Source organism: Ostrinia furnacalis, unplaced genomic scaffold, assembly GCF_004193835.3.
Source record: "Ostrinia furnacalis isolate ACB-3 unplaced genomic scaffold, ASM419383v2 OfSCF1657, whole genome shotgun sequence".
NCBI lineage: Eukaryota > Metazoa > Arthropoda > Insecta > Lepidoptera > Crambidae > Ostrinia > Ostrinia furnacalis.
Window position 1 is genome coordinate 966,312 of NW_021131896.1, and position 15,793 is coordinate 982,104.

At 35.3% G+C, this 15,793-nt stretch overlaps 2 protein-coding genes across 3 annotated transcripts; one reads left to right on the plus strand and one right to left on the minus strand.

Moving 5' to 3' along the window:
- Positions 1–294: 294 nt before the first annotated feature.
- Positions 295–3,523, plus strand: Fdx1 (Adrenodoxin-like protein 1, mitochondrial Ferredoxin 1). Of its 2 annotated transcripts, none has more exons than XM_028305482.1 (6): positions 295–492; positions 563–614; positions 688–794; positions 886–1,026; positions 1,764–1,938; positions 2,674–3,523. In XM_028305482.1, exons 1-5 carry the CDS (start codon positions 393–395, stop codon positions 1,865–1,867), a joined length of 504 nt encoding a protein of 167 aa, XP_028161283.1. In that variant the 5' UTR covers positions 295–392; the 3' UTR covers positions 1,868–1,938; positions 2,674–3,523. The 2 variants fall into 2 exon arrangements, with proteins under 2 accessions (XP_028161283.1, XP_028161284.1); XM_028305483.1 differs by having other exon boundaries at positions 552–614; positions 2,674–3,108.
- Positions 3,098–5,238, minus strand: LOC114353456 (zinc finger protein 708-like). The gene is made up of 4 exons (XM_028305481.1): positions 5,082–5,238; positions 4,568–4,696; positions 4,419–4,481; positions 3,098–3,891 (listed from the first exon to the last, which is right to left on the minus strand). The coding sequence occupies exons 1-4, from the start codon at positions 5,169–5,171 to the stop codon at positions 3,157–3,159; spliced, it is 1,017 nt and encodes a 338-aa protein (XP_028161282.1). The 5' UTR covers positions 5,172–5,238; the 3' UTR covers positions 3,098–3,156.
- Positions 5,239–15,793: the final 10,555 nt, after the last annotated feature.

The window sequence follows — 15,793 nt, forward strand, 5'->3', positions numbered from 1 at the left end:
ACTGTCTTGAAGCAAATCTCAAACTAAAGTACATAAAAGTACTAAACTAGACTTCCTTGATTCATATTGAGATTTTGGAAACGTCATTATGGTGAGTGGAAATACAATAGGATAGTCTTCCTACCACTTCAGCTGACTTCAGCGCTCACCAGTTAGCGCCACTGTCTTCGCCGCTAGCAAGTAACGTTATTTTTATAGACGAGTATTGCCAGGAACAAAAAAAGACGATAACGTTATTTTTATAATAGTAATCTGTGGAATCATGTGTCACAAATTCACAATGACAGAATTGACATTGACAACCAGAGGTTCGGTATTTTGTTGCTCGTAATTTCCTAACCAAACAATTGGTTTTTCATGTTATTTCATGGACAAATACATATAGTTACACAATGTTTCCCTCCGCCTTGCGATGTGTTTCCACTTTACACAATTTGAGGCGTATCAAATCGTTAATTCCAACAAAAATACGGACTATCCACACAACTGCAGGTTAGAAAAACTTTGCCGATATTTATTTGTGTTTGTACTTCAATTTAAGGCTAATTTAGTATAATTTTAGGCTTACGGCATGGAGAATACGAGTGGCAGGATCCCAAGTCAGAAGATGAGGTGTAAGTTATAATATTAACCTAAAACTTTGATCCAAAAAACTTCGCTACATTTCGTCATACATTTTATTTACAGTGTAAATATTATATACGTGGATAAAGAAGGGAACAAAACTAAAGTAAGAGGCAAAGTTGGAGACAATGTCTTGTATTTGGCTCATAGATATGGAGTTACTATGGAAGGTTAGTATTATGTATTTCTAATTTTGACCTTTACTTTTTAGTTTGTTGTTGTCAATTTAGATGATAAATATGGTTATTTTCTTAATTACAGGAGCATGTGAAGCTTCATTAGCATGTACAACGTGCCATGTATATGTGGATTATAATTATTTTGACAAGTTACCTCCGTCAGAAGAAAAGGAAGACGATTTGTTGGACATGGCACCTTTTTTGAAAGAAAACTCTAGATTAGGTGAGTGAAAAATACACTGAGTGATGTTATTTGATTGAAAAGATGATATAAAATATATGAATGAAGTCAATACTAAAAATCATCCATTTGCGACGACAGTGTGACATCTCCTATATTAATCTAATTGAAGATGTCACACTGTCGTCGCAAATGGACGAAATGTAGTCTATTTATGTTGTTCTAAAATTGGACCACAATTTAAGTCATACCATTTTATAAAACACAAATCAGGAATTTTAACCTAAGGTGATGCAATGCAATTTATATTATCACTAGCTGACCCGGCGAACTTCGTACCGCCTTAGCGTAGAGATTTTCTTAATATTTTTTTCCGTAAGAACCATCCTTGGACTTCCACAAACATTTAAAAAAAAGAATTATCGAAATCGGTTCAGCCGTTCACACGTGATGCCGTGACAACGCGAAACGGGTTTCATTTTTATATATATAGATAACTGAATCAGTTTATTTATGTTGTAAATATTATCAGATAAAAATATGAAACTATTCCAAGATAGTTACATTGTCTTATGCCAGTTGCAAACCAAGATCTAAGCTAAGTTAGTTTAACTTGCATAGCTGATACAGTTTTCCATAGTTGTAGACAGCAAACTATACAATCACCATGGGAAACATCAGCTATATGAGCAAAGCTAAACTAACTTAGCTCAGTTCTTGGTCTGCAACCCACATTAACCCTTAAGGGTTAAGTTATAGTTGTAACGTTTTACTTTCAGGTTGCCAAATAGTGCTAACCAAAGAACTCGAAGGGATGGAGCTAAGACTACCCAAGGCTACTAGGAATTTCTATGTTGACGGACACACACCTACACCACATTAATAGTGTTAAGAGTTAATTAGATAACAGGAGGTAGCGATTTCTCACTTCGTTGTAACTTCAAGCAAAAATATATAGCCTGACCAGGAACATAAAAACCCTGGCATAGAGGCGCGTCAATCGCATTTGATAGTGCAACACTGAGTACAGTCGTACCTGTGTTAAATTAATAGGCTAACTTTATGTATCAGGATTCAGGATTACGGGCTAATTTGATATTTTCATAAATTAACCAAAAAATATTATTATAGGTAACCTGGTTTAAATAAATTAAATGAAACCATCAATCGAGCTAGTAGGATTTATTTTATTATTCATCAATAATCAAATTCAGAACTTGAATATTCAACTGCAATGTTTGGTCATGAACGCTTCAAACTCGGTACTTCTTTCCCAATTCCATAAAATTCAACACTTAGAAAGTGACAGAAAATTTTAAAATAGGTAGTTGAAACAAACCACAGCTAATTTTCATAGTGGACTGTACTATACGATAAACATGACAGTCAATTTGACAACCTTTGTCGGAAACATTATTCAATGAAAATATTGTCCGAACCCTTAGTATTTCTCTTCGACAAATACTTTAACACATTGTGAACCACTTTTCTTTCACGACTATAAAAAGATTTTAGCAATTTAATTCACAAAATCAATTGCGCACATTTAAAATAAAGTTTGTTTACACTTTGACAGCAATAGACTGACATGCAAAGTGACATGTCAATGAAGTTTTCAGTTACTGTTGAAATTAGTACCATTAGTTTTCCGCAACATGGCGAGGGTTTTTATGTTCCTGGTCAGGCTATACTTTGGTATATTGCACTAGATGTGACTTTGTAAATTCTTCATTGAAGCAGCCACCCTAGACACGTTGCACTTTTTGATAGAATCGAAAAGCAGATCTGTCAAAACACCATACAAAGAAAAGCCTTTCGATCATTTTTCGACTGGTTTGCGATTATAATGTGCACTTTATCCAGACCCACAGGTCACTTTGAAGTCTAGCTATCTTATTTTCATCACAAATAAAAAATCTTTTATCCAGTGAATAAGTAAAATAAATTTTATTTTATAAATCTTATCAAAATTTTGAGTAGTGCTTAGATATAAATTATTACTGAAGAGAATATAAATAGATTAAGGTAAATCAAAGAAGTTAAAGCAGTTGTAAATATTGTATATTAATTGATATTGTTAATACAATAGGTGCTGTAGAGTTGTATAGATTGATTACAATAAATGGCAGTTTTTCTGTAAGAAGAAAATAATAATTGTTTTCTTTGATTTTTCTATATTTCATCCGGATTTCTTATAAATGTAGTTTTTATGGTATCCCTAGCATGAGAATCTAAGTGTTTCGTCATTGATTGCTTATAGACAGTCTTATAGGTACATTTATCACAGTATATAAAATTATCCTCCTTATTATGTATTAATTTATGTGTATATAATGCTGACAGAGATGCCGTAGAATATCTGCAGGACTCCTGTTCGCATTTGTACGGTTTATTAGATTTTTCATGAATCCGTTTATGTATTTTGAAGTTGGACGCGTTGTTTGTAGCATAACTACACAATTCACATTTATGCATTTTGATTTCTGAATGATTCTTTTGGTGTTGATTGTAATGAGAAAGTTTATGAGTTTTGTAACCACACATCAAACAAGAGTAGAGCTTGGAACCAACCAATTTGTGTACAATTTTCAAATGCTGCACTAAACTTTCGTTGTCAACAAATACTACTTGACACTTGTGGCAGAATGTATTCTCCTCGATGAGATGATTAGTTTTCATGTGACGTTGTAATTCTTCTAATGATCCGAATGTATTTTGGCAGATGTAACATTTTTGGAATGAGTGATTAGTTTTTGCTATTTTCTCTTTTAATTCTTTACCTTCAATGGGGTGTTTGTTTTGAACATGGTATCTGAGAGTTGTAACAGTCGAATATGAGTGGTTACAGAATTTACACACATATTTCCCTGAACTGTCAATTGATTTGTACCAGTATTCTTTTTCTACCTGAAATAGAATAAGAATACTTTATTCAGCATAGAAAAATAAAATAAAAATACAGTACATATAACATTAAACTACAAGCTATGCTGAAGAGGCGTCCGCTCAGCTATATTCGCGACATAACAAGCGCCATGTCGAGAAGCTGGTTTTCAGCGGGAACCAACACGATGAAGATTGCGGATTGCGCGCCCTCTTGACTGGGACCATATTGAGGCTACCAGTCAAGAAGGCGCGCAACGGGGGGCGTTATGGACGGTGATCACAAAAAAGAGACAGACAACAAAAAACAAAAAAAGAAAACAATATTAACACAAAACTAGACAGAATCAAAAACCAAAAACTAAACTAACTAAAAACTAATGTAACATAAAATGCCCCACCCGAGACACTAACAGGGGGGCGCCACCGTCAATACCGAATCGCATGTTCCGCTATTCGCCACGTTAATAGTTAAAATAGAACAATTAACATTAAATTATATTGATACATCTAAAGTATTATAATTAAATGTCATTTTAATATTTACTAACCACTTTGGTATTATTAGTTCTATCAACACTGGAGCTTATGATATGGAATTCATTTAGTTCAATCTGTAAGTGAATAAGAAAATCTTTTATTAGTCATCATTCAGAATACAAAATGGACTCAAACAAAAATGCATTTTAAGCGAACTTACTAAAGTTCGATTTCCCTGCTTATTAGGAACACTTTCTACATTCTCTGTAATTTCTGCACTCTCATTGTCAACGTTGACTATGTAGTTATCCCCACTGATTGTGATTAAACTTGGTTCTTTACGAGTGACCTGTAAGGAAATATAATTTTAGTTAATTAACATTTAGAACTAGTTTGTTTTGTTTAATCCAGTGACTCCTAACCAGGTGGGTAATCTGGATGTTTATGAGACAGTCATTTTAGTTTCTGTTTAGAAATGTTAGAGAAAATGTATTCAAAAACTAATCTGAAAAATCTCAACTGAGTTCGCAATGTAGTTTGGATGACTCCAGGCGAGTTGGTTTTCGTTATCTGAACTTTTGGAAAGCATTTAGTTTCTTTAAAATAGACTTCTGGATAGTTATTGGGTGTGAAGTAAGAAGTTATTGGAGAATCTAAATCTGTTAAGTAGATGTATCACTTTTGATTTATTTATTTACTAAACAACTCATATAATGTAAACAAACCACTCTTACCTTATTGATTAAAATTTGTGAATTGGCTTCCTGAGATAATGGGTCCTGTTCCTCAATTTCATAGTATTCTATTTTTATTTCTTCTTCCATTCTGTACAAAAACTAATAAAATACATACTCAGTTATTCAGTATTTTGAGATTTTTCTGTTAAATTATTATTTTCCGAAATCCGAAGATCTCAACAAAATTCAATAATATAACACTGACAGTGACAGATTAAAAGGGTAGTTTTTCGTTACGTATTTTTTTCGGTATAATGGTTGATTAATTTTGAAAGAAACAATAACTACATCGATTAACAGTTTTGAATTGATTTCGTAAAAACAACATAGAAAAGCTAACTTAAAATTCTTATGAAATAGAGAATGGTTCTCTATTAGGCAATAAAGCACATTTTATTTGTTCGAACTATGTTCAGTAAAGCTACTAAACAACATTTTTTTTAATAATGGTAACACTTAATAACCGTGCATCATTCGTTCATTCGTTCAGTGCCCAAATCACAATCAATCGGTTTCATCATTCAGTCAGTCTGATCGTGTCCGTTGAGGGAGGTGGTACATCATTTCTGTTCCCCGACAAACGCGTTTCGGAGTGATTTGTGTTTTGTTTTGTGGTGCACCATGGCTTACAACGGTAATAGTGGCAAGAGACTGTGTACAGGGACTGACCTCGACGTAAAACTCGATAGGGTGAGTGTAATAATCCTAAGTGCGGCTGTGTGACATCTACCTATCTAGACTACATGAAAATGGCCGTGTTTTGGACCTTTCCTCGCTCATGTTTTGTGTTATTCGCTGGGAACGGTCATGCTATCAGCCACGTAAAGTGTGCCTGCCCGTAGATTGCTATCTGGCAATCATTGTTGTGATAATCCATTGTTTTGATGAACACGGTAAAGTGTTGATTACGCCAATTTTGAGGTTACTTTTTGTTGACACACAGCCGATAAATATTGCAATTTTTATTGCTAAATTGGTTGTGGTGAGTGTCGTTTGCCGTTGAGTGCGACGGCGAGTGAGTTTTTTTGAGAGAGCTAAAATAGGGGAACGTCCGACTGTCAATTATTCTGATTGACAGCATTCGGTCATTAGGATGGGTCGTCGAGACGGCCCCGGCGGGAAATTATGCCGCTTGGCCACTCGCTCAGTCCTGTTACCTAGTTTTTTACCATGTGTAATATATCGGGCTACCTACAGGGGGTAGGCGATATATTAAGTAATTTTTCAATTAGAGCGTGTAAAACACCTGTATAAACAATGTCCAAAATTCTTTACTATCGTACTTATTCTTATCAGAAAAAGTTGAAATGTTTACATTATTACATTGGCGAAAAGTAAACATTGATTTGCATTATTTTGAGAACTGCATTTTATTAATAATACCTACTAAAGTAATACATTTTCTAATAAAAAACCTTTTTATTTGATTAGCAGATAGAAAAAAAATCAAGAATTCAAATCAAAAGAATAGAAGAGCTAAAACATGCACCTGCAGAGTCCTCCAAAACTAATTCAGAAGCTGCCACGTTCATAACAAGCAAATTACAATAAAACACATTTTTTATTACAAACATCCACCATGCCATCAATTTCTCCAAACATACTTTTACAGTACTGCCCTAAAATACAAATGATCATCTTTAAATTATGTAATTATTCAACATCTGCTGTAATAAATTACATTCATTGCCATTTAAAAAAATGTATTGCAGATTGTTCCCTAAATTATTTTGTGTCATTTCTTTCTTCTTCTTTTATTGTAAACTATTAAAAAGTGTTTTATGACTCATAAAATTTATGTGGTTATATTCCAATGAATATAGAATGAAAAAAATGTTTTATCATATAGGAAAAATGTATAAAATAACAGCTTATTAAATAAACAAAACAATAAAATGTGAACAGTAAGCTCTATGCATTAATTTATTGACTGAATTCTCATTAAAAATATCACATAATAACTAACTTTTTTTAAATTCATAGACAAAGCCAATAGTTTTATTTTTTAATCCTCTAATTCATCATAGACAATGACAATAGCATTGTTAATCCTCTTTGGAGCTGTGACATGATTTATTGAAACATGTGATTGCTCTTTCAGAGTTTATTACAGAGTTTTAATTTGGTTTACGGCTAGCAAGTGTGCGCTTAATGATTTGCTTTAATATTAATGTAACATCAAAGCGCTCAATTATACTTTGAAGATCCGAAATTAGTTTTTGATGTGTTACCGATCAATTAGTAAAATTTGTTGTGCTGAGAAATAGGATATTCTAAGAAATCTAATGTTAACTGCTCAGGAATTTCTGGTTTGATATCAAACCAAAAGATAAAATCAAAAGATTTTCTTGGTAATATACTATTTTGATTTTTGTAACTTAATGCAGTCCTACAGTTAGGCAAAATTGTGTAAAAATGCAGCAATAATTTTTCTAAATAAATTTTTGCTTTAATAGCTTTCAATTTATTTTATTTGCTAATTGAATGCCTGTCACCAGCTGAGATGGGAAATTAACTCATTAATTGTCTATTTTATTCATTTTAAAACATAGATTTTTTATCCTATTTACTTGTTACAATAAAAATAAACCTTAATACATTATTGTCTAAGTCTAATTTCAATTGATTGTCTGCCAATCAAAGTCAAAGAGTAAAAAAAGTGCAGACAGTGCAAAACTTTGAACGAGGTTTTACGTAAGATTTAATGCCTTTCGCCATGGAAGTCGGAATCGGAAGCAAGAAATGCAAGCCGCGTCGGAGGAGTTTGAATCGTATTCATTACGTGTACCATCTGTGCGGCTGTAGGGTTACCATGGGTTTTGAGAGTCTAGGAATTACTTTTAGCCAAAAATAATGTATAATTTAAAATAATTATGATATTAAAAGATTGCACAAACGCCAGAATCTAAAGCTAAACACTAAGAAATCTTACTTTAGTTGTAATAAATGCTGTTTTATGTATTTTGTTGACTGTGCAAATGACAAGCAGTAAGCACAAATAAACTTTTAAAATGCGTTAGAGTCTAGAGACGTATTTTTTTGCAGTTACGATTCTAATTCGCGTAATGACACCAATTGTAATCGAATTGGATAATTCTTTAACTGCTTTCAAAGTTTCACATGTTCGAAAAATGATTTTTTTACTGTAAAACCACACACATCGTTAAACTGACTAGAAAAGTGCGATCCACGAAAAAAATACGCGGGTGAATTTGCTTGGGAGATCTTTAAATAAGATTTTAACTTAATACAAATACACATAAATCTAGAAAACCTACTCTTTGTAATTTCTAATGTGAATTAGGCTCGCTAAAGTTTCGATTAGTTTAGAGTAGTTAAACCTAAATTCAAGGCTGTGAAACTTCAATATTTGGTCCAATTACAGGCGTCAATCGATGCTTAAGTTGAATCTAATTTTGAGCACCATTCGTCAAAGTTAATTAGTGTGCCTCGATATTATTACTTCAGAAATGGATGATAACTTTGCCCTTTCCCTTATTACTGCTTTTTCCTGCGATACTATTGAAAATCCAAAATCCAATTTGATACGCATCAAATTGGATTTTGGATTTGTTTGTGATAGGTAATTAAGTGTTCTTTAAAAAAAAAACATCTAATGGTTAAAACGTCAAATAAATACCAATTGTTTTGTCTATTTCAATTAGTTTTCACAATATAATAATAATAGTAATTGATTCACAATTTTGTCCGGTTCAGGAATGTAATATTGGTCAACCTACAAAGAACTCGCATCTGTGCCTATTCGACGCAAATTAGTCTTAGATTGCTCCGTTAATTACTGATTCGATTAATTTCAAAGAGAAAAGGGATCTTTAGGGATCCCGCGTTAGGCACCGTGTGGACATAACTTTGAACAAGCATAATTCATAGATTATTTGACACCATTCCCCAATAATTCGAAATCACAACTTTTTTTTTAAAAAGACTTCTTTCTGGTCTTAAAAACTTTGTTAATTTTTAATTTAGATTTTAATTGCATTGTAATTGAAAAAAGTGCGTCTAGTTTGAGTTCACAAAATAGTGACGTCACTTGCTTGTATTGCCATATACCTAAAATCTATGGGAGAGCCTCGTTTTGACAGTTTTAAAAAGTACGTCAATTGATCGGTGGTATCGGACGGAATCGTTCGCCCCGTAAGTTTTGCTCTTAGTGCTAATGAAGCTATTCGCAGTATATTTTTAGGCAAAGGGGCGAAAGATACGGAGCGAACGGGTGTAAGACCCAAAAATTTAGCAAGCAAAAACCAAGCGCAGCGTAAGATTTCGACAAGGTGGACAGATAACCTCCCTCATAAAGGTAACAAGAAGGCGCTGGATGCAGGCAATGATATAGTAGATAATTATTGACAAAGTAAATACTTGAAGTAGTATTATCAATTAATCAAAACTTTCTATCTAATAATGATAACATATCGTTGTTATAAATTGATATACCTACAAATTAAGTGTGCAATTCTATTCCAAGTGCTCTATCAATAACTAAAATCACAATAATAGATCAAGACCTCTACTACTGAGTCGCCGGAACCGTAAAAAATAAATAATTTTCTTCCGGCAACTGGGACCACTCATAGATAACTTAAAAAAAAAAATTATTCAGGCCAAAATCGGTACAGTCGAAAAAAACTTCTAAATTATTTATATGAATTATCATTGACTCGTTCTAGAGTCATGATTTTATACTATGCGCTTAGCAATAACTAGATTAAGCTAGGCCATTTTTACATACATTAATACAAATACTAATATTGGACTGAATACTTTAAAGCATTTTCTACCAGTAAATTATTATTTACTGAATTTCATTTATGTAGTACAACATATTTTAATGCTTATTATTTTTCCCCTTAGAATCTACTATAAATCTACTATAAGTTAATTTAATTTTTTCCCCAGACACTTATTCATGAATGTACAAATATTTCAAATAATACAATGTATTTTATCTTTTCTTTCAAGCGGTATGAGATGACAAAAGAAAAATAATAAAAGTATTCATGTGGACAGTTAAACCCGCGGTACAATTTTTGAGCAGTATGAGTTGACTAAAGCTTCGTCGATTTAAAGGTCAAGTAGCTCTTTTTAAATAAATATTTTATATTAATAAATGATGTTTTTAAATTAAAAAGGATTTTTCTTCAATTATTTCACCTAAAAAATTTTCGTGTGACTGTACATTTTTTTATTTCAGTTATCATTTACGAGTGGTCCCAGTTGCCGGAAGAATATTATTTAATTTTTAAGGATCCGGCGACTGGGACCGCGGTCCCAGTTAATTGCGGTCCCAGTCGCCGGAAGCCTCCTGCTGAAGAGGATATAGGCCTCCTCTAATGGTTTCAGGATTGGCCAGTCGGAAGTACACAACACAAAAACAAACAAAAATATTTTTAAGACTAGGCAGGTATTTGACCGCAATCCCACCTGGTGTTAAGTGAGATGCAGTCTAGGGTGGTACATATCTGCACTGTAAGTGCCGATTCACTCTCGCCTTGAAAATGCCCGGATTATAGTGTTCAGGAAATATAAATAAATAGTCGCATTTTTCGAAAATTTACCAATTGATAGTAATGTTACTATTTTTATTTAACTGTTTTTGCATGACTCTTACACATCTGTTCCTCAAATCATAGTAAACCGGAGTAATAAACGTAAAAATGTCTGTCTCGCTATTTTTGAATCCTAGACCTAAAGACGAATGTTAGGTAAATTGCGAACTCACACGTGTTCAGCGCACGCGCCGGCCGGCGTTGACAATTGCTAGGGTTACCAGCTAAAGAAATTTAGTAATACTGGCATAACAATTGATTATTACACGCAGTTTACTGATTTTAATGGAGTACATCTATCTATCCTCATGAGATATCTATCTCAGAATAGAATATCACGTCAGTAGTTTTTTTTATGCAGAACAAGGCAATTATTGACCGCTGTACCATATCTGTCCTGTAAGTGGGTATTCACTCTCGCCTTGAAAATAATAGAAGATTTAATAAACTCACGCGTATCAATCACATAATCTACAGGATTAATTGTAAAGCTCCAGGAACCTCGCAGGATTAGGTTGGTCATTTCAGCCAAATGACGTCCATTGCCATTTGGACATAGGCTTCATCCAAGGATTTGGACAACGACCGGTCCTGCGCTGCTCGCATCTCTCGACCATCATCATCATCATCATCATCATCATTTCAGCCACAGGACGTCCACTGCTGAACATAGTCCTCCCCCAATCTCTAGATAGCTGACATTATAAGTAAGCAACAACATATTTTATCGTGTAGCTTTGAAACTTACAATAAAAAGTACACAAGTTCAAAAGTTGTATTTGCTGTAACATAGGAGAGTCGCGCTCTGACAGCTCGGGCTTAAATGCAATCGTTACAAGAAAGAGGAAGTCACCCTAAATAAAGCGTGTCAATTGTCAACCCTACGCCGGTGACTCACGCGCACAGTCGGACGCCAAGGGGCGTGTCCACGGCGCACGCACACGATCCTGCTATTGGCAGATAGACCCTCTGTCAGAAACGCCCTTATGCCTTGTCCAGTTCATACGTCATGGGTTGACGTATGAAATTCTGGGAAATGCCATGACTGTCGTACAGTTTTTGAAAGGTGCGCTACTGAGCTTTTGACCTAGGAGCGATGTTTTGTTTTTATTTTTGCGGTTTACAGATTTAGATTGGTCTGGGGAAAAAGCGAAACGGCATGTTTTTGGAAGACGCGTTTAACTCGAAAGTTAATTTACTGAAAATGATTGTTTTAAACTTTTTCTTTTTGAGACTGATTAAAATTTTAATCAGCCCTTTTGCCAGTGTCATCTCAAATTCGTTCGTTTCATCCAAATAACGTCCACTGCTGGACAAAGACCTCTCCAAGAGTTATGGGACTACTCCCACCTCTCTTTCCCACCCCTGCAACTCCTGTGTAGCCAGTATGAACAGCGTGACTGCCAATAAAAACCCGACCAATGAAAAAAATTCCCGGGGGAAAGTTTCCCAAGGATTCTCATTATTTAAAGTTTTTTCCTTCATTTATATGTCCTAGTTTCTATTACTATCTATCGTGAATGAGTCAGAATAAAATACCTACCACAATAGGCTGCCAAACGTTTTATTTTTGTTGTTTCTCCAAAAAAATCTTTCCGCCATCACACGTCTTTCATTTCTGTCACAATAAACGAATCCCGACACGGTGGCAAAGGCCAAATCTGAATTAGTCACGGGTTTGACAAAAAATGACGCATTTTTGTGTAATTGCCAGCGCGGGCTGTCGCAGCTTGGCTTAAACAAAGATCAGTGTCGCACTGAGATGCTGGCTTATACGATCTATTGGGGTTGATTTTAACTTCTATCCAAGGATTCCAAGGGGTCTCTGCTACTGACAACACCACTCTTGTAGCATAGCTTTGGGCTGACACCTGACACAGTGTAGGTTTGTTGTCGACACGACAAGAAGAAGGGGTCTCTAAAATAAAATGCATAAATACATATGTAAGACGTCATCAAACCCCGTCTTGTTCTTGTCTGAATCTCGACAATTTCTATAAGTAGACTTTTTTGTTCTTTGATTAATTGATCAGAATTCTTGCAACCGATCGATTTGTTATAAAGATAATACATCACCAAAAAATTGCTTATTAATAATAATAATAGTTTTACTGGCACTTGACTGGTCAACAAATCAGAGCACAGATACTGAAAGCCAGGCCAGACCAACCTGGGGAGTGTAAGCCAAATCTTTAGTCTAGTAAATTAGAGAGTCGTGAGCTACTGAAGTGAAAACGAGAGAAGAAATAAAGAAAAATGTTTTTTTGGCACAAACGATTGGAATTCAACCAATCAAAAACGCAAATATTTGCTTGAAATTAAATAGCACGCACCTGAGTGAGACAGCGCCATATTGCGAAATGAGCACTCAACACTACGTAATTAATGATCCTTATAATTGTTTTGATGAGAGCTGTGAATGTTCAATTCAAATAATAATATTAGTAAATATTCTCTATGATATTATGGTATGCGGATCCAGTTGACTTACGATCTGGGATAGTAAAGGTCCACTTTAATATGCGTATTTTATGTCCCAGTAAAGTCATATGCCTTTGATTTGTCAGGTCATTCATCAGATTGTATTATGAAAGCTTTCATGTATTTATATCATCATGGAGTCATTTAGTCTCCAATGCAGGAGCACGACCCTTACTTATTTGAAGTAGTTAATGGAGGATTCATAGAGGTAGCAGCAGTAGCAGAAAGGCGCGGCGCTGGATGCAGGCCGCCACCAACCGGCCATTGTGGAAATAATTGGGGGAGGCCTATCATATGTTCAGCAGTGGACGTTCTATGTATGACTAAAATGATGATGAATGGAGGATTTGACCTACGCGCTGGCCAGACGGGTTGGGGAGACCTGATGTTCGCATGTTTGTCCCTTAGTCACCTTTTACGACATCCACTGGAAGTGTGGAGGTGGTCTTATTCCTCTGCCAGAATCACATGAAATGTGATTTTGGGTATTGCAATGCATAATGCCAAATTAATGTGATATTTGTAGGAATAACGTAATGTTAGAGGGCGTCCATTAATTATGTGAGACAATTTTGACAATTTTTCACTCTACTTTCCCGGACCCTTGGTAAGATTTCGTGAAATTTGGATCCCCTTATTGGGAATCCCACTGAAAACTCGGTATCTTATAAAATGCATTTTAGTTTTCCTAACTTTCCTAAATAAACATCTTGTACATAACTTTGCATTTGTAAACAGACCCATGGCCCATTTTCCGCGTGCAAGCAATATCGCCCCCTTATTTTACCTGCCTGCAGAAATAAGGTTAATGTTTTGCGACTTGATTGCATGCTTATCTTTTAATTAAGTATGATTCCTTGCCTTATCTGGTTGGCTTTATCAATTTAGAATAAGTCTGACACCAATGTTGTGACGTCATGTCATTCGAGGACCTCTCGATAGAAAAATAATTCCATGTAAAATTCATTTGGCATCGTGTTTCCGATGTCCGATTCTAAGTCAGTTTTATGAATGAAGGATCCCCACTAGGTGGACCGACGATCTGGTGAAGGTCGCGGGAAGTACCTGGATGCGGGTAGTGCAGGACCGGTCGTTGTGGAAATCATTGGGGGAGGCCTTTGTCCAGCAGTGGACGTCATTTGGATGAAACGACGAAAATAACCTATTAGCAACAAAGCTTAGACAATATTAATCTGTCGTACCAAAGCACTGTATGGAATTTAATATGATCTAATATCAAATTAATTACAGACGACAATCGAAAATTCTCCTACTACCTAGCGGTTTGAGCCCACTTTGGATATTTCCCCCGATACCTCAGTGTTGGATGCTAATTGATCAGTGCCTGGAATTCGAGGCCGAATGCGGTTCATCTCGAACTGCAGATCACGGATGAACGTTCGGGAACAAATATATCCCGAATTCGGTACGACTAGGGTTGATGGGTAGTAGCGTGCATTGGTATAATTCTCAGGTAGGCAGTTGGTGCTTTTTATGTTTAAAAAATGCAACGAAAGTGAGAAAGTCTGATATGTGCTGTCTAAAATAGATGTTCAAGGCTAAAAAATGCGCTATGAAACAACCCCTCGAAATCTTTGTTAATCAGGCACTAGACACTAAAGTACAGCTTTCTCGTTGTGGATAAAAAAAAAACTATGTATTCGATTGACTATAAAATATGATCCGTGCTCTTCTGTGAAACATTGGTGAATATTTTCTTCTCACTTCAAAAGCATGAATTTCTCCGCCTCGGCCAATTTTGTAATACCTACATTTAATTGTTGTATTCTTTTCATATAATCACCATAGTGTCAGAAACGACTACACAAAAAAGATTGGAATTTCAATTAGTGACAGTTATTTAGTGATTCAAAGGAAATGACACATTCTTTCTATGTAAAATTTTGCAATTCCCCATTTGTTATGAGATTTTCTGGCAATTTCAAAAGTTGCCGAGAAGTTGGGAGTATTCAAAACTTTTACCTGGCAACCCTGCAATGAATCCCGTGATCGCTCAATAACTCGTGTTGCGTCATGCTTTAATCTCTGATATTTGATGCAATCCAGAATCGGTTAGGGCTGCACGGGAATAGATCTTAGGCATTTGGGAGTACGTTCCTGATAAGTCATGATGTATCTTCAGAAGATTGCGGTTACTATCGGAGAGGCCAGTGGCCGAATCGTGGTAGCTGCGTCACGACCTCATACGAGCGGAGGCCATTTTTGTGCTGTCTTAATATTTTTTTAAAGAGTCGCTCGACTATTGTGGTGGACCCTCAGATCATAGAAAGAGAATAGATATGAAGTCGCGCGTAACCACAACGAGAACCAGTGTCCCCACATTTCCCCCACCACAGCTCCCACACACACATTCAACTGTGTAAAAACAAAGCGACTGACAGTCTACGACAACATGTGCAACCGGCTTAAAAGTGCTGTGATTGGCCAGAAGGCATGCCTTATGGCCAATCAATGGCCGCGTGACGTGACGCACACATTGAAAACGCTAGTGAGAGAACAAAGATAAAATGGAGTCGACAAGATATCGATACTTTAAATCGCTAGGGGCAAGGCTCGAAACTAATTTCACAAAATGTTTATGTATGAAAACCTTTTTATTATTATACGTTATTATTAACTACTATCACGCATTTAATTTTT

What these genes read in the sequence shown, in the direction of transcription:
- Fdx1 (XM_028305482.1), top strand. Translation starts at nt 393, where the DNA reads ATGTTTCCCTCCGCCTTGCGATGTGTTTCCACTTTACACAATTTGAGG. An exon ending in ATATGGAGTTACTATGGAAG is followed by an intron (nt 795 to 885) that starts GTTAGTATTATG and finishes TCTTAATTACAG; the next exon opens with GAGCATGTGAAGCTTCATTA. An exon ending in GAAAGAAAACTCTAGATTAG is followed by an intron (nt 1,027 to 1,763) that starts GTGAGTGAAAAA and finishes TTTTACTTTCAG; the next exon opens with GTTGCCAAATAGTGCTAACC.
- LOC114353456 (XM_028305481.1), bottom strand. Translation starts at nt 5,171, where the DNA reads ATGGAAGAAGAAATAAAAATAGAATACTATGAAATTGAGGAACAGGAC. An exon ending in CACAAATTTTAATCAATAAG is followed by an intron (nt 4,697 to 5,081) that starts GTAAGAGTGGTT and finishes ATTTCCTTACAG; the next exon opens with GTCACTCGTAAAGAACCAAG. An exon ending in GAACTAATAATACCAAAGTG is followed by an intron (nt 3,892 to 4,418) that starts GTTAGTAAATAT and finishes ATTCTATTTCAG; the next exon opens with GTAGAAAAAGAATACTGGTA.